This window comes from Theropithecus gelada, chromosome 6 (genome assembly GCF_003255815.1).
Source record: "Theropithecus gelada isolate Dixy chromosome 6, Tgel_1.0, whole genome shotgun sequence".
Taxonomy (NCBI): Eukaryota; Metazoa; Chordata; class Mammalia; order Primates; family Cercopithecidae; genus Theropithecus; species Theropithecus gelada.
The window spans coordinates 45820834-45840225 of NC_037673.1; the positions used below are offsets into that span (position 1 = coordinate 45820834).

Sequence of the window (19392 nt, forward strand, 5' to 3'; positions counted from 1 at the left end):
ATGCAAAAGGGCTAGAGCCTTGGAGGAAATCTGAGAAGCAGTGTGCATACATGTAGGAAAACAATCCAAACAGAAAAGAAACAGAGACCTTCAAAAGGGGTATTAAGTGCCACTAAGGGGTTAAATTAAATAAATTCTGGGAAGTGTGTGTTATATTTAAAAAGAAGGAGGTTAAATGACACTTACTGTTTACTTATTTGGCTTGTTTAATTTCATTTTGTTGTTCTGTTTTGTTTATTTCTTCAAGGTAGGACTTGAATGAAAGGGTTATAGCAATGGTAATACAGGATTAAAGAGTAATGACAAGCAAGAGAGAGAAAGAGAGTGAGTGAATGTAAGTTCACCTTTCTTAAAGTCTGGAACGGTCAAAGGTAAACCATGGAAGTAGCAAACATAAATGAGAGCCAAGGGTTTGTTTTAATTTAAATTAAAATGTTTTGAGCATATTTCTTACAGAGAAAAAATTTAAATTTAAATTTACTCAAGTTAGGAGAATAAATGAAATGTATTTTTAAATTATCCATTATTACAGCATAGTCTGATCTTGAAGACTGCTGATACCTACCTCATCTTTCCAAAGATTGAACACACACACACACACACACACAAACACAATAATGTTAAACAGAGAAGTTTCAGTAGCATTTTCCCAAATTCTCCAGTACATTTGTTTCTTTCTAATTCTGTTTGGGGTTCGGCTTCCTTGGGTTATTTATATAGCTCTGCAGTCCAAATAAGTGAGGGCTAATTATGAAATAATTGTTTTGGATGCAGTGATTCCCTTAGGTAAAATATCCTGCTATCAGACCACAAGAAACCAGAAGGAATAGTCTCAGAGGTACAACAGTACCATAGTTAATGGAGGAACTTCTTGGGCATCTGCTATCTGAAACCATCTGCATTGTTTCTTGCCTTTCTCAGTCGCCTTTTCTTTAGGAGACTCAAAGTCTAATAATAACCCTCCTAAATTTTACCAAGCAATTGTAATCCATTATTATTATAATGAACTCCAATTTATAAACTAATACATAACATTTATATAGTGGTGGATTGTAACCTAATGACAAACATTGACCTCTTTGTGTAATAACTGTGTCTCTCCTCAATATTTATGGCTAAAGTTTTAGAGCCTCCTTCTATTTTCATGCGCTTCCCAATGACTTCATCATGAGTACAGCTTTTCTTTGCTATTTTCATTTAAATAGTCTGTTCATTTTGGTACTTAAGCACTACCATTCAAAAGGATACAGAAACACATAATGAAAGGAAATTAAAAGTATTTTTAGGAAGAATGTTTTCATTGGTTCTTGTAGTTTTCTGGAGTATTAAACTTAAGCACAGTCTAAAGAAGTTTTGTTTCTTTTTTACATGTCTTCCTGAATAAGAACATTTCTATTTTCAAGATTTGCCCTTAACTCTTTACTGTCAAATATTTACTATTTTGGAAAAACAAAGGAGCATCTGAAGTAGTTAGGTTTTAACACACAGGATCTAATCCAACATGATGAACTAGAAACAAAGCTCCCAGAAAACTGTAGCCAATCTTTGACTAAGGCACCATTTCCCACTGTAGAATATCACCTAAATAACTAGAATTCATATATCCAGAACAAAAAATATGTATAATTGCTAAAAGTGTATAAATTTAAAAGTCTGAGAAAATGACAAAATCATTAGATCAGCATATGACTGAATACCGTAGTGGTTAAGATATTGGGCTCTGAGCCAGGTTTCTGTGTTCAAATCTTAGTTTCTCCATTTATAAGCTATCATTATAACTCCCTAACTTTTCCATAGTTCAGTATTCTAAGCTGAAATAGGAGACAAACACTACCTGTCGTAGGGTTGCTCTAACGACTCAGTGAGGTAACAGAAATAAAAACACCTGGACTAGCACCTGGCACCTAGTTAGAACTTAGCAGGTAATACTGCATTTGGAACACTCTGTAGAATATCTCACTGATTGTGTTGCTTTTCCCCTGTGTGATCAGTTAAAATAATGTTTCAGCAGGAAAACATCCCCCAACTAAATAAATGTAAAAGTAACTATGATGGAGAATGCTTAAAATCTCTACTTATTTTGGGCATTTAAGACAACATTGAAGCATGCATTTCAATAAAAATGACTGACAGTATTTCTAGTCACACGGCATATTCTGTGAACATTATAACTCAGATGAAGTCATGGAACCATCTCATGTCTACTTATTGATTATGAAAGAATTTAAATATGTGAGTGTTAGACTGGCTTAAATACTTGATAAAAAATTGTACTTTCAGTACAAAAAGTAGATATTTTAAAAATCACATTTAATAAAATTGTTTCTTGGGAGAAATGCTATTTTCAAATGTCACTAGCTTCTAAATATTGCCTTACATGGCTGTATTTAAAAAATGTTAATAACAATGTGCCTGCCGTAGCTGTGACACTGATTTAAGAACACATTTTGGTCATTACTATCTCTTGCTGTTTGCCTGTAGTGAGCTCTCATAATTAGGGCTGAATACACCGCACTTTTAAAATTAAACCAAGCCTCTGGGAAAGAATCATGGAAATAGATGGTTAAAGGACACCCAAGCAATTAACAAGCATGATAAAGTTAAAAATTAAAGATAGGAAAGTAGGTTAAGAGCTTTTCTCTCTCTCCAACATGATTTGTTGATACAGAAGGAATATATATCAGTTTAATATATATCAGTTTGACTTTACATAGGAAAGAAATGCAAAAGCAGTGCCACATTGCAGTCAACTAAATTATATTGCTGTTTTCCAGGGGATTTTTTCTCTTTTTGCACTTAAAAGGTGTACAATTCTAAAATAATTCTACATTTGACTGACTTTCAAAACAAGCCTGAAAATACTTTATGCTTTCTGGAATCACAACAGTGTAACATTGAACAAATAAAGAATTGATATTTTATAAAAATTATACTAAAAAGTATTGATTATTTGTGATTTGAATTTATTAGGCTTCCTCTATTCCATTACATAATACCTCCTTTCTATTTGAACTACATGAACCAAATAATAAAAAGACTTGCATCCCAAAATGTTGGTAGCCATGAAAGTTTTCACTCTTCAGAAGAGGGAAAATCCATTCAAACCCAATTAAAAGAGTTAAGATTCTGATCGTTCTGAGACTATGTCTGGGACAATTTCCCTGTATAAAGTTGCATTAAGTTGTTTTGCCTCAGTATTAGTAGGGTTTTGTTGAAAATACAAATAAGATCTGTGAGTAAAACAGAAATATAAATAATAACATTGTACTGTCCTTTATAGCCTTGATCTTTCTCTTTCAAAATTAAGACCTCTTCCTTTTTCCCCTTTCTTTTTATTGTGATGCTCATTAATTAAATAGGGTTGATAAAATCATGCTTTTCTAATTATATTATCTCTTCATGTATTAGGTGAAGGTACCTTCAGTAGGTAATCATTTTTTACATCATTATGAACTCAAATTTAAACAGCTGATAGGTTTGAAATCATAGAAATTCTAATCCTTTTTTTTTTTTTTTTTTTTTTTTTGAGACGGAGTCTTGCTCTGTAGCCCGGGCTGGAGTGCAGTGGCCCGGATCTCAGCTCACTGCAAGCTCCGCCTCCGGGGTTTGCGCCATTCTCCTGCCTCAGCCTCCGGAGTAGCTCGGACTACAGGCGCCCGCCACCTCGCCCGGCTAGTTTTTTGTATTTTTAGTAGAGACGGGGTTTCACTGTGTTAGCCAGGATGGTCTCGATCTCCTGACCTCGTGATCCGCCCGTCTCGGCCTCCCAAAGTGCTGGGATTACAGGCTTGAGCCACCGCGCCCGTCATCTTTGGCTTCTTCAAGTGGGATCCTGAATCTTTTTGCTATTACCCTGGTAGTCTTTGATAACCTCCTTAATATCTGATATGTCAAGTTGCTCCAGGCTCTTCACGTACATTGCCTGCCCCAGACCTGGGATCACACATTTCTCCTCTTCAAATTAAGGCAGACCAATTGTGCAAATTCCATCCTAGTTTCAGCTGCTGTTCCATCCCATTCCTCTTGGCTGCGTGGGAGTCTCCCATATTCTCAGCTCTGTCAGACACCTTTGCTTACCACTGCTTCCTTCCTCCAACACATAGTGCAAAAACAACAGGTCTTGCAGTTGTTGAAGGTTTGTGTCACTTATCTTTCAGGTTGCCGGGGATAGTTTTCCTGTCAAGTTGCCCATGTTTTTTTGTTTGTTTGGACTTTGGTCTTGCTCTGTCTTTTGTATGCAAAAACCAAGCTGCCACCTTAGTTTTGCATCTTTTCAGACTTAAGTTATTTTTGCTTTTGAAAATTATGTCAACTTCAATTTTCCTTTATCAGGGTCTATGATATCTTTTCTATGTACACGAGGGTTAATTTAACACTGGTCACTCAGGACGTTATTCATTGGAATATTATTTCTTCACTGTAAATTTGGTAAACACTATAAAAAAAATCCTGGTCACCAAAAAGTTAAAATTTAAAAAAAAAAAAAATCATTTTTCAAAATATCGACTCGACATTTTATTAATTAAATCTTGAGGGACATAATGTTAACTTTCCATCCCTGTACAACAGGGTTTTAAAGGTGCACTGTTAAATCAAATAGCACAATTTGGCAAAGTGGAACAGAAAATAAATGATACATACCTAAAAGTAATGTAATTCTTTCTAAATGTCATTGCCCAAAGGGATACATTCTCAACTTTATTTTGATTAAGATAGCACTGATTCTAAAGGCAATGACATTTAAATAGTTTTTACAGGGCTGTGAAAGAAGAGCCATGCCAGATACAATAGATAGAATGTTTATGTCACCCTAAAATTCATATGTTGAAATCCATTTTTTTTTTTCTTCCTCCTGAGATGGAGTCTCGCTCTGTTGCCCAGGCTGGAGTGCAGTGGGGAGATCTGGGCTCACTGCAAGCTCCGCCTCCCAGGTTCACGCCATTCTCCTCCCTCAGCCTCTGGAGTAGCTGGGACTACAGGTGCCCGCCACCACGCCAGGTACCCGATATCACGCCCGGCTAATTTTTTGGTTTTTAGTAGAGACGGGTTTCAGCATATTAGACAGGATGGTCTCGATCTCCTGACCTCGTGATCCACCCGCATCAGCCTCCCAAAGTGCTGTGATTACAGGCGTGAGCCACCGCGCCCAGCCCATATGTCGATATCCTAACCCACATGATAGTGGTGTTGGAAGGAGGGGCTTTTGGGAGGTGATTAGGTCATGAGGATAGAACCCTCATGAATGGATTTGGTGCCCTCATAAGAGATCCCTCACCCCTTCCACCTTGCTAGGTTATAGTGAAAAGACAGCCATTTGTGACAAACAGACTCTCACCAGAAAGCAAATCAACCAGCACCTTGATCTTGCACTTTCCAGCCTCCAGAACTGTGAGAAATAAATTTCTGTTGTTTATAATCCATGCAGTCTATGGTATTTTCTTACAGCAGCTCAAAAGAACTAAGACAACAAGATATCATATATATATATATATATATGAAAAATTGGGGTATATATAATCCCAATTTTAAAAACTACATAAAATCAAGCATTATAGTAAAAGGAGCTCATAGAAACATGCATTTATTTAATTGTAATGGCTTCGAATCTTATTTCCAAATGCATGTTTCTGTGAAGGAATAAAATGCAGATTAAATGTCCACACTAAATTATTGTTTTTTAGAGGGCACATAGGGAAAAGGGTTGTTGGAAATTATATATAAAAACCAAAGTTAAGCATAATATTGCTAAAAGTCTCTTTATTTATTCAAATTTATTAAGTGCCTACTTTATACCAATATATTGAAAATGTGTGTGTATGTATGCGTGTGTGTGTGTGTGTGTGTATATATATATATATATATATATATATATATATATATATAGACACAGGGTTTCACTTTGTCATCTAGCCTGGATGGAGTGCAGTGGCTTCATCTTGGCTCACTGAAGCCTCAATCTCCTGGGATCAAGCGATCCTCCCACCCCAGCATCCCAAGTTGCTGGGACTACAGGCATGCATCTCCATGCCTGCCTAATTTTTGTATTTTTTGTAGAGACGGGGTCTCGCCATGTTGCCCAGGCTGGTCTTAAACTCCTGAGCTCAAGCGATCTGCCCGGCTCAGCCTCCCAAAGTGCTAGGATTACAGGCATGAGCCACCATGCCTGGCCCAGCTTCAGCTATAATTCTTAAACAGCTTGCCCAACCAAAATTCTGTATCTTTGAATCTTCCATACACTGTTTTTTTTTTTTTTTTTTTTTTTTTTTTTTTTTTTTTTTTTTTTTTTTTTTTTTNNNTTTTTTTTTTTTTTTTTTTTTTTTTTTTTTTTTTTTTTTTTTTTTTTGAGACGGAGTCTTGCTCTGTCGCCCAGGCTGGAGTGCTGTGGCCGGATCTCAGCTCACTGCAAGCTCCGCCTCCCGGGTTCCCGCCATTCTCCTGCCTCAGCCTCCCGAGTAGCTGGGACTACAGGCGCCCGCCACCTCGCCCGGCTAGTTTTTTGTATTTTTTAGTAGAAACGGGGATACACTGTTTTTAGTGTCTCTATTTCTGCATGACAATATTAGATAGTTCAGGAAGTCTTAACTTGGGTTCCAAAAATAAATGTGCTTCAAGGAAACTACAAATCTTTGAAATTATAGGCAAAATATTATAAATAAATACACAGGTCAGAGTGTCAATAGCTTTAATGTGATCTGTGAAGTATTATATGAGTTTTCAACCCTAGAATCACTAACACAAATGGCTAACCATGATGATTTGTATAATCAGTAATTATAGCCAATAGAATTATGGGATTATTTATATTGTGCAATACTTATTCAACCATAACTTGGTGCTTCTAGCATGTATTTCTGCTTTTTATACATTAGATATATATCCAGATCACAGAAAATACAGGTCTCCAAACTTTCCATTCTAATTCACTTACATGGATTTCAGGATAAATATCAAATTTATTGTTTAGAAAAAAAGACAATTTTTTTAAAAGTACTATTTAAACAGAGAATGACTATTCTATAGGAAAAATAAGGAACAGTTGTTCTCCCTTTAAAAACTAATCAAATAGGCCAGGCATGGTGGCTCTCACCTGTAAACGCAGCACTTTGGGAGGCCAAGGTGGGTGGATTGCTTGAGGTCAGGAGTTCGAGACCAGTCTGACCAACATGGTAAAACCCCATCTCTACTAAAAATACAAAAAATAGGTAGGTGTGGTGGTGCACATCTGTAAATCCAGTTACTCGGGAGGCTGAGGAAAGAGAATAGTTTGAATCCAGGAGACGGAGGTTGTAGTGAGCCGAGATCATGCCACTGCACTCCACCTAGGGTAACAAAGCAAGACTCTGTCTCAAAAAACAAACAAACAAAAAACTAATCAAATAACTTTAAATATTCATTTTTCAGTCTCTGCTCATGTTCCTCAAACAACCTAGGTAATGTAAATTTCAATAAGGTGCATTGTCTTTTTAATAAAACAAAGATAAAACATTCTGCAAGGGTGATTAAGTGACAACTGCTCTAGAAATGATATCACAAAGATTTTTTTTTAATTCTGTCAGATTTATAGTATTTCTCAAATTCTTTTACGTACCTAATTAGAAATAATTATATTTCTAAATAACAGTTTTTAAAGACTGTTAAACATGACAATAAAAAAGAAAATGAAAGATTTATCAGTTTATAACTCATCTTATTTGCCTCATATATAATACTTAGCTGATTTGAAATAACATCCCAAATGGTTTAACTATGCCATTTTCTGATGAAAATAAAGATGAACAGAAAGTAGCACATGCAGCCCAATGAATGCCATTATAATTTTCCCTAAAAGCTATTTCCAAATGTTCAGTACTGTAGCATTCTATACCAACTAAAGAGATTAAACTGGAAAATTTTGCAGAAATAGGATATATTAAAAGTTTTCTGGCCGGGCGCGGTGTCTCACACCTGTAACGTTAGCACTTTAGGAGGCCAAGGAGGGCGGATCACCTGAGGTCAGGAGTTTGAGATCAGCTTGACCAACATGGAAAAACCTGTCTCTAATAAAAATATAAAATTAGCCGGGCATGGTGGCACATGCCTGTAATCCCAGCTACTTGGAAGGCAGAGGCAGGAGAATCGCTTGAACCCAGGAGACAGAGGTAGAGGTGAGCCAAGATCGCGCTATTGCACTCCAGCCTGGGCAACAAGAACGAAACTCCATCTCAAAAAAACAAAAAAACAAAAAAAAAAAAACAAAAAAACACAGTTTTCCAACGCTAAGTGCCTCATGACTAGACCAATTTCACATAGCATACATAAAATATGTCATTGCACATCAGGGCTTCTGCTGCCAGGGCTTGCATGAAGGTAAAAAGGAAACAGCAGCACACCATTTACATGGCCCTTCCTTCATATATATTTTTTCTTCAGTATTTATGGAAACGGTTAGAGTATGTACTTAGAGAATATTTAATTTTTCAAACAACTAACTTGGCTTAATTCTGTTTTAATTTTACTTTCATAAAAATAACTAACTCTTAAAATAGCATTAAATGCAGAGCATAACTTCTAAGCGCTACATATATAGAAATGTTTATATTGCATATATAGTATATATAGACACTATATATACTATATACCCCACAAATTTTATATATATATTTTTTTCCTCATATTATAATTGAGAAAATTGAGGTCCAGTTACTAACGTGGGGAAGCTTGGATTCTGACCTAAACAGTTCCCAACACTGTTACCTCAAAATAATATATGCCCATAGTCTTTTTTTTTTTTTTTTAAAGCAAAACAGCATGAAGGATTATAAGGAGAACATATAAGCCTCTCCCTTTTCCTTTTACCCCTACATATCACTTTCCAAATTCAACCACCATAATTGTTTCTTTTAGTGTTTAGTTCATATTTCAAAGAGAAATTAATTTATCAATTTTAAATACTATTCATTAGTTTCCAACTGTGGAAGACAAGGACTTAGCTTTCTTACATCACCCAAACCACATTTACGTTTCTTCTGCCCTCCTACCATCCTAGAATAATTGCACCGCAAACTTATTTAAAACAGACAACTTGTTTACATTATTATTACCAAATAAGCATTAGGCACTGCTGAACCAAGCAAGGAACTGTGATTCATTTCCCTTTTATATATATCTTTAGATCATTCTGGAGTTAATAAAGGTCTTTTGTTTATTTACTTGTATCCAATGTACTCTACAAATATTTATATGAAAGTCATCAATATCTTGTTCCAAAGATCTCTCGAACACCTAATAACATTATTTATCAAGTGCTGATATCCATCTATTTGTTTTTCCTACCCTGAAGGCCTTCCTCCAGAACGCTTTGCTTTCCTGCCCCAGTCTGGACTGGTTTCTTTCAAGGCTAGCTATTCTGGGATACTCCTAGGACTTCAGGTTTCTCTGTGTTAAAGCCCATTTCCTAGCTTCTATGTCTTCATGTTGTTTGGTGTAATTTCTTGTTTTGCAGGAACATGTCATCTAGTAACTTTCTAAGAAAGGGTACATGGGTAGTTAATACTAGAGTTCTTAATTTCTGAGTATCTTTATTTAAACTTTGTATTATGGCAAGGTATGGATTTCTTATCGAGATTACTTTCTCTCAGAATTTTGTAGACATTGTTACATTGTCATTTAACTTAAAGTATTATTCCCACTTCTTGGTATGTAACTTTTTCTTTGAAAAGTCTTAGTCATTTGTTTGTTTGTTGCTTATTCGATGGTGTTGTAAAGCTTCTGTGTAATGATCCTTGGATAGTCTTTTTCTTTCATGATGCTAAGTATTCCATGAGTTCCTCAGAACAGACATTTCAGTTGCTGCTATATGGAAAATTTTATCGAAAATGTCTCTATTAATTCCATATGTCCCTTTTCACTCTTTTTTTTTATCATTCTAGAATACCTTATGGTAGATTTTGACCTTATAAATTAGTTGTTGATTTTGCTATATTTTCTTATATTTCTTATTCCCTTTTGTCTTTTTGCTCTAATTCTGATAGACTTCCTAGACTTTATCTGCTAACACAGTTCATCCAAGAGCTGTTTTTTAAATTTCTTGCCATATTTTCCATAGCAACGTGTTCTTATTGTACAGATAAAACATTTATGAAGATATCATTTGTGGAGCATTTTTTATAATACTGTCATTTCTCCTTATCCCATCCCTCTGGACCTTCTTTGGCTGTTTGATTTAGTCTTTCTCTGTTTGATTTAGTCTTGCCTATGAGACTTTTCGCAAATGTCTGGTTATCTTTTGCTTTCAGTTACATATTAACCAATGCCATACCAAAAATATAATTACAGCCTCAATGTACACATGTGGATTTTTTGCAGGGTGATTAGGCAATAAACATGATTTTTTATCTGAAGACTTTGAAATGTCTCCCTTTGGAGGTATTTTCTCCAGTTTCCTGATTGAGAAAAACAGACCTGGCTCCAAGCATCCTAATGTCAGCACAGGGAGTTTTGTATTCACTAAGGAAACCCTTATTTAATTCTGTTTTCAGTCTGGCTTTCCTGGAACTATTTCATAACTGGCACTTCCAAGTCCTGAATTCTTCTGGATTTCAATGGGTGAAGGATTCTGGAAGTGGAATAATTTCTCTATTAACTTCCCATTTTACAAATGTGCTTGAGATCTATATTCTCTGATGTCTCCTCTTTCTTCTACTTACCAATGTATCTGTGCTTTTTCATATTATTTTGGAGTGACTTCAAGAGGGAGGAAGTACAAATGATTAGGTTCAATCCATCATGTGTCCCAGAAGGTTTGGAGAATTATTTATACTGGCAGCCTTGTTTCTTATTATGTAAAAGAGCTGAAGTGACAAAATTAATATTCATAAGAACTGAATTCCTGGCCCAGTTCTTACTATCTATCTATGTCACCATGTTCATGCTACATAACTCCTCTTCAGTTTCATTTACTCATCTGTGTATTGGGCAGGGAAATGTAATAGTTGGGGCACATACTTGCAGGTGCCAGTGGGAAGTAGATGCCAGGTATTACTGCAGGAAAAAAGAAGAGTTTTCATCTGAATTTATCAACTCTAAGATTAAATGTGCTCATGACCTGGTTGGAGAATAATTCTTTGTCCATTCAGTCAATAAATATTTATTACAGGTCTGTTATGATGACCCAGAAATTTCACTCCGAAGAGAAATGAAAACATCTCTGCATAAAAACTTGTATGAGAATATTCACATCAGCAGTATTTACAATAGCCAAAAAGCAGAAATAACTCAGATGTCCATCAGCTGATAAATGAATAAATTAAAGGTAGTATATTCATAAAATGGAATGTTTTTAAGCAAGGAAATGAATAAAGTACTGATTCAGGTAACAACATGAATGAACCTTGAAAAAAACATTATGCTAAGTGAAAGAAGCCAATAACAAAAGACTATATATTGCATGATTTCACTGATATAAAATATTCAGAATAAGCAAAAATCTACAGAGACAGAGAGTGGATTAGCGGTTGGTTGCTTAAGGCTGAGCGGGAGGGTGGGAGATGAGAGAAAGTGAGTGCTAATGCATATGGGTTTTCTTCTTGGGATGATAAAATATTCTAAAATTGTTTGTGGTGATGGCTGCATAACTCTGTGAACTTACTAGAAAATACTGAATTGCTTACTTTAAATGGGTGAATTGTATGGTATATGAATTCCGTCTCAAAAAAGTTGTTAAAAAAAAAAACCATATCTGAATGTAATACTTAGGTGATGGGATAATCTGTGCAGCAAACTACCATGGCACATGTTTACCCATTTAACAAACCTGCACATCCTACACATTTACCCCTGAACTTAAAAGTTGAAGAAAAAAAAAAATGAAGCCTCTAAGAAAGTTTGGCAAGAACTTTTTTACAACATTGGGAATGTAAAACTGAGTAAGATTCATAAGTTAGCATGGCTTAAATTCCAGGGAAGGGACACATATAAAAATAATTATAAATTCTGCTGAACAGAAAGCCTAGATAGAAAAATAAGTGTGTGCACAATGATTAAATGGAAACCTAAAAGATGAGTAGAAACTAGTTATGTGGAGTGGTAAAAAGTGAAAAGAGTATTTCAAGCATGGGAGTAATATCACATTAAAATCTTAGTTGCAGGAGAGAACTCAGGTTGTTCTAGGAGCTAAAAATTTACCCAAGTGGCTGGAACACAGTGCTGGAATGAGTGGCATGTGATGAGGCTGCATATATAGGCTGACATTATGCAGGGTCTTGAAGCTCAAAGAAAGTTTGTCAAATGTAGTCTAAGAGTAATGGGAGGTTACTAAAGGGTTTTAAAGAGCATAACAATATTATCAGATTTGCTTTTTAAAGATCACTCTTGTCACTCTATGTTGAATGAAATGGAGGACAGGTTACGCTTTCTGTCCCAAAACAGACTGTAAATATCATAACAGGAATGTCATCCTTGGAGAACCTACATTATTCTTGTCATTTTAAGAAATCTGTAAACTGGAAGCAGTATTAATTGGTCAAATTAATATGTATAGAATCTCTAGAATGTTCATAGGCAGTCATTCCATTCCCTGAAGTTTAGCCAAAACATAATGAAGAGTAAGGTGCAAAGATGTTTGCTGTGGCACTTTTAAAAATACTGAATAACTGTATACAACAAAGCTGATAGTCTAAAATTTATAAATATTTACTAACTTTGTACGTATGTAAAATTAGCCTTATGTTTTTAGAGTTACAGCTAGTGACCTGAAAATAAAATTAGGTTTATACAAATAAAATTATAAGTTGTAAATTTAAGGTATGAGTAATGTTGCTTCTTTGCTTTAACTGAGTGGCCAACTATTAGACAAAATAGAAAAATACTATGAGAAAATTAACTAACATAACTTGAAAGAGTAATGAAATCAATTTTATCAAAGTTGGGCAAAATGTATCAGATAAACACTCAAGTCAAAAATAATCAACTGCTATATATATTCTTTACTTCTATATATATTCTTCTACATATATAGGTATCCCTTGAATAGTTTCTGTAGCACATATATACAAATAGAATTAACAGAGCCATGAAGGTTTATTTTGCAAAAACATAAAATTCCGGGATGCACCAGGAATCCTGATTTTTTATCTATAAAACTAATGGTAAGTTGTACATCCAGATGCCTTCACAAAAAAAATTATTTTTAGAAGAAAAGTACTTAGAGAAAATGTAATTTTCTTAGTTCAGGCAGACTTTTTTCTTTATTATCACTATTTCTACAACTAAAATACATAGTGTCAGCCTAATTCATGGTTTGTTACTTCTTTACACAAAATGATAAAATGAAAATTTGTCACAGACCCTGCAAATGCTCAGTACTCTTCGTGTAGTGCTAATCATCTGCAATAATTTGCACTGTACTTATACGAGACTCTATTTGAAAGTCCTTTTCCTGAGCCCAATTGTTGTTTCTAAATAATGAAGTGATTTATCTACTAAACACAAGAATTATATTCAGAATAAGACTCTCACCTGAAAATCATTCTAAATGCATTCTGCTGGCTTCCTGCTCACTGTAGGACATAGGTGCACTGAGTATAATAATGCAGAATTACAAAGACTATTTATCTTGCTTTTTGGTGGTGATGTTGTTTTGGTTTGGGTTTTTTGGTCAAGTAGATAAATGAACCTATGATACAAATAACAAGTAATGTATCTTTCCAGTGCATTTAAATTTCTTTCATTATTCAACAGGCACGTTCATAAATCCAAGTCCACATAATTAAATATGATTGGTAAAGTGTACCTCTTCACTAATTCTCAATTTGCAATCATACCCCAAAAGCAGGTTTAAAGGGAAAGTTGCTCAGAAAAAAATGAAAACCATCTTATAATAATTTAATAGTATAAATCATATCTACTAAATGTAACAGTGAAACATTTGCTAAAAATTAAAATTGCATAACTTACATGTATACTAAGAAAAAGTAACTAAATAAATTCACACCTTTAAATCTTTGAAGAAATTTCACATTATGTCTAACAGTTCCTAGAGCCACTAAGAAAAATGTAACTGAACTTAACAAAGCACAAAAAGGTTCACCTAATGTAGAAAAAACAATAAATTCTTATGGTTAATTTTGGCTATGTTGATAAGAAAAGCAAATAAAAGAAGCATTGCTGGCAGAATACAGAGTGTGTTCAGCACAAAGAAAATGTAACAGTAGGCTAATTAGTCTTTAAACCCCAGAAGGTTGAACTGTTTTCTTGTGAGAAGCTCCTGGAAGCAAATGTTCTATAATGAACTGTATAATATTGGTGAAGCCTCCCTTCCCTAATGAACACATCAGTGATCTCTGGTATCAGTACAGTTGTGGCTGCAATCCAAAGCAGAGATGGAAGACCGGAAGTGAAAGTATCTTCAGGAAGTAACTCCCATCTCTAGAGTCCTTGGGTACTTATAACACAGTAAGCTTTTCACACACTCATACTAATGATGAAAAGAAATGGAAAAAAAAAAATAAGAAGTCAAGATACAAAACTGCCTCCATTATGAGGAGCAAGATATTGGCTGCAATATATATGGAAGAGGAGCATTCTTTTTAAAAGTCCCTTTGTGTAAGCATGATGGAACAAAATAATGACAGAATCCCTAAAATGGCAAATGGTCTGGTGATAAATTCTTCCAAGATAAATTGCTTGCATAATAAAAATCATCCACAAAAGTATTCTAAATATTCTTTCAATCTATTTAAATGATTATATCATAACTATCAATTGGCTGTGGAAGCACAATGCTTGCTGAGCATCACTTTTTAACCATAGTAAAATTCTAGCTAATTAATATAAAATCACCATGAATTTTTAAAAATCATATTTAACCTCCAAATTAAATGTGTCTGTGTGTTGTTCACATGAAATTCAATAAGAGTAAGAGCATGCTGTCACTACAGAAAAATCGAGCTACATTTGTTTTTAAGTAACTATCCCTATTTTCCCTAGTTTGGGTGCTTATATACCACAGTATAAACAAAAACATGAGCTTGTTGTGTTTACTAAATTCTGTAGCTTCCACCCAGTTATTTCAAACAGTATCTGATACTATTTGACTCTTTTTTATTCTCTGAAGGTTTTTATTATCATCCTTTTTCCTGAGGAAAAAGGTAAATGCAGCATCTCTGCCCTACTTACACCAGGGGTAGAGAAAACTACCTGCCAGACACAGCAATAGCACTCTTGGGCTCTGGCGGGGAAAAGAGGTACTACGTAGTTCTCTGAAAGTCTCAGTGGGAGCACAGTCCCTTGAGGTAAATAAAGTAGAAAGCTATCAGTCTTAAAAATTATTCTGAGAAGGGAAACTAGAAACAGTGTTAAAGTCACAACATGCTCTGGAGTAAGAACATAGTAAACTTCTCTGGCCATGCAAAGGCTTATTAAAAGTGTCAAGGAAAAGAATCCTCTGGATATCTTCATTTGCACTATCTCCCCACTCTTCATGGAAATTACTCTTAAGTGTCACTCACTCAGTTGTTACATAATTAATGAACTTAAGTTTGGCATTTTAGGAACTGTAGTAAAGCACCCCTCTGAAAGAACCCTCAGAAAAGGGCCTAAAGTAAAGGCTAGATCATGACCACAAACATTTCTAGTATCTGTTGAAAATTACTCACACATTGCTTTTCCTGTAGAAAAAAAATACTGCTGGAATTTTGTCTTTCATATTTTTGTTTTTTCATTACATTATCTTGACATGTTATAGATTTTAGAAAATCTTATCTAAATCATACGAAAACTTTGAGATCATACAAAAACATTAATGAAATAATAAGATGTAAATATATTCTGAATGAAAACAAGTACATGATTATTTTTCTAGTTTGTTTTAGAACACCAGTGTATATTGTAATTCTGTTTTAAAATCTATTTTTTCAGGTATCTTTCAGTTTAAAAAGATCTAAATAATTCTAATTGCTTAATTTGCACCTGACATGTTCTTTTTTCCATTTATACGAGGGAAAGTCAAATATTCCAAACTCTCCACACTGGAGTTTAGAGTATTAGCTCACGTTTTAATCATTTCCCATTTCTTTGAAATGAACAATAAAATTAAATCATCACCTGATTTCAATTAGTTCCTTTGTTCAGTAACAATGTTTTTATTAAAGAGATATTTTGTCTCAGAAGGAGAATCCTGTAATTCCATTCATTCAAAAGACTTTTGGACACTATTCTAATTCCTGAAAAGCGGCCCTATGTTTTTATTTAGTAAGTGGGAAAAAGTTTAATTATTTGATGTATGATATTTTGAAAAGGGATAGTCCTTTTCACATTGCTGAAGAAATAAAAGCTTCATATGTAATCATTTTATTGAGTGAAGTTACATATTAAAAGTTCAGCATTTTTGCATGTTAATATTGAACCTCATATATTTCTGGAAATACCCCATTTATTTTTGCTATTAAGACTGGAGGCTGTTTTCATGTAAATTATTTTCATTTAAAAATTTTAAAATGAGGTGAACTATATTTCCATTGGGGACTGAGGAAGAGATAATATTCTATACTTGATTCCCACCTTTAAAACTCTAAAGAACACGACAACCTTATACATCTTAGAATAGGGTCATTTATAAGTTTGCTTCCCTAACTTCCTACTGGAGGAAACCGGTTTGATTATTTATTACATCTCTTTAATATGAACATTTTTCAATCAAACTCTTAGACTATAAACTTCATTAGGTTTTATAAATTCTCTTTTAGACTTTGCTGTGTGTTTTTACAAATAAGTACCTTAAAATTATACACTTTCTAAAATCCATTCACTCTATGCATAGATCACAGAGGCTACTGATTTCTGAGACGATAAACATCTCAAAGAAGGCAAAGACAGTCACTATGAGCCTTTGTGTGGCGGGACTGTGGTTTTTTTCACAGCTAATGTCAATCAGAACTGTGGACAGCTCCCGTTAAAGCATGGAGTTGGTGATAATTTCCCTTAGTTTCTAAACTAATTCCAAGGCTGGTTTACATTGCTGTATTTATCCTATAAAGAATGCTTAGTATATGCACATACTCCTTTAGTTGATCTTTTTTTTCTTTTCGAACGAGTTCGGCCAAATAAATAAATATTACCCTGAGTTATTAAGAGTTACTAGTTCTGGATTTTAAAATGGAAAGTCCAGCCTTGTTCAGGAGCTAAGATAACTGTGCGCACGCTAATAAGAGGATCTACTACACGACCTTCATTTGACAATCTCTAAACGTGCTTATCACCGAACGAATACTTGGGCGACAAATAAGATCAGAAAACGTCTTAATTTTAATTCTCTAAAGCGGAGTTTTCCTTCTGACAGCGTTTCTGTCCTCCTTCCCGAGCTGAGGGTTGTGAAAGAGATTTTTGAAAGAGATTTGCAGTCAAGGTCAAGAAAGGGTGCCGCTCTATTTCCAGGAAGGGGGCTCTGGCAACGCCCCCTCTCTCCGTTTCGGGGACTAGAGGCTTCCTGCCACGCTCCTGCCCTGCTTGGAAGCGCCTCGCTTTGGTGAGACCTCACGTTGGGGACCATCCAAGTGCAAATTGCCCTTCTCTTGCCTGCCGGCCGCTGTTGCCGAGAAAACACAGCCAGGATACCCAGCGGCTATAAAGAAAAACAGACTAAACACACTCCCCGGGGCAAGCGCTGGCAGGAACTGCTCAGGCGTATGAAACGCTGTCTCCGGTTACCACGCCTTCTCCAGAGCCCCGGAAGCCTCCTTTTCCCTCTTGGTTGAGACCACACTTCAGGGAGCCGCGCGAGGAAGGGTTGCCCGCTTCCTCACACTCTCGTCTCTGAAGTAAAAGTTTCCCTGGTACAACTTCGCCTCCTCCCAGGGCGGTCACCGTGGCCTCCATCCTTCCCTGATCTGTTCCCGAAGTTCAGGAGGCCGAGGAGGAGAGCCCGTCCGGGATTCCCGGACAACAGGAGCACATCCTCCAGGCCCTTCCTGGGTGGAAACTACCGGGAGGCGCCGAGTGGAGCCTGCTCAGCCCTAGCCGACGCCGCCTGCAGCGCCACCCCCGGCCCGCCCTCCGAGTCCACGGGGCGCCCCCCTCCCAGGGCAGGGAAGCGCGTTTGAGGGTGCGCCTGAAGGGAGGGTGGGGCGGCGACCGGGAACCCTCACCTGAAATCACTGTAAGGGTGGATAATCCAGAAGCCTGCAGTTTTAACCCTTTCCTGCTCCTTTTCCACCGCCTTCTGGCTCCCAAACATGCGGAGGGAGAATTTGTTGACTCCGGGTTGCAGCATGGAGGTGAACTGCCTCTGCATGAAGCCGTACTGCCGCCGGGGCCCCTCGGCGTCCTCAAAGCCCCCAGCCGGCTCCTCGCCGCCGCCTCCGCCGCCGCCGTCCACCTTGAAGCACACGGAGTTGCCGTGCTCCTTCGCGCCGGCCCCGCCGCCCCCCGGCGGGGTGCCCAAGCGTTTCTCGGCCGCGGCCGGCCCCGCGCCCGTCGCGGACGCCTTGGCGGGGAAGACGCTGTTGCCATCGTCCCGGCTGTTAGACGAAGAGTTGGGCTTGCCACCTCCTTCCATGCCCGGAGGACGCGGCCGGCGACGGCGCGGGCTCCAGACTCGCCGGCCGCCCGGCGCCGGGGACACGTAGCCGAGAGGGTAGGGGCCCGAGCCGGCTGTCGGCGAGCCTAGCTGCCCGTCGCGGCGGCGGCGGCGGCGGCTGCTGCTGCTTGCCGCCCGCGCCGGTCCTTGCTGCGCGCCTGGCTCCCGCCGCCGCCGCTGCCCTCAGTGGCTGCGCTCCTGGCTCCGGCGCGGCTGGTGCTGAGGCTGAGGCTGCCAGAGCTAGGCGAGGCTCAGCTCGGCTCAGCCCTCGAGCCCCAGCGCCTCCCCTCGGCTGCCCTCTGCTGGCCAGAAAGGGTCTCCCCCCCACGTCCGCACTCTACACATGCTCGTTACTCTTGCTCCACTTCTGCCCAGCGTGACATTGAACTCAGGAGCCCGCGGAGGAAACGTTCATTGGTACACGTGGAGAAGGACTCGGTGTATGTTTGCATGAGAGAGCGGAGAGAGGAGAGAGAGGAAGCCTGAACTAGCGAGTGTGTGTTGGTCCAAAACAAACAAACATCTTAAACTTACGAAGACATTGTCTGAACGCCTGTTTGAATAACGATACAGATGGGGAAAAGGGGACGAGCTGACTATGCATGCCAACAATTCACGTGCAAAACCAAATGTCCAAAAGAAAGTAAAGTTTGACAATGGAAAATAAATGTCACAAGTACCAGGGAAAGTGTGCGTGTGTGTGTACATGCGCGTGTGTACTAGAGAGAGAGGCAGAGGGCAGAAGCTACCAGGTCTGTGTAATCCTAGGTAACCAGCTGCTTGGGGCTTTTCAGATTAAGGTTCTGCACCTGGGGACAGACAACTGACCTCCTTACACTTAT

The 19392-nt window shown here is 37.4% G+C and overlaps 1 protein-coding gene across 1 annotated transcript in view; it reads right to left on the reverse strand.

Moving 5' to 3' along the window:
* The window catches only part of HCN1 (hyperpolarization activated cyclic nucleotide gated potassium channel 1), a 440621-nt gene extending 422040 nt beyond the window's left edge, over positions 1–18581 (reverse strand). Inside the window, exon 1 of the mRNA XM_025388165.1 lies at positions 18120–18581. Within this exon, the coding sequence (XP_025243950.1) occupies positions 18120–18529 (410 nt within the window). The 5' untranslated portion in view covers positions 18530–18581. The remainder of the gene's footprint in view (positions 1–18119) is intronic.
* Positions 18582–19392: the final 811 nt, after the last annotated feature.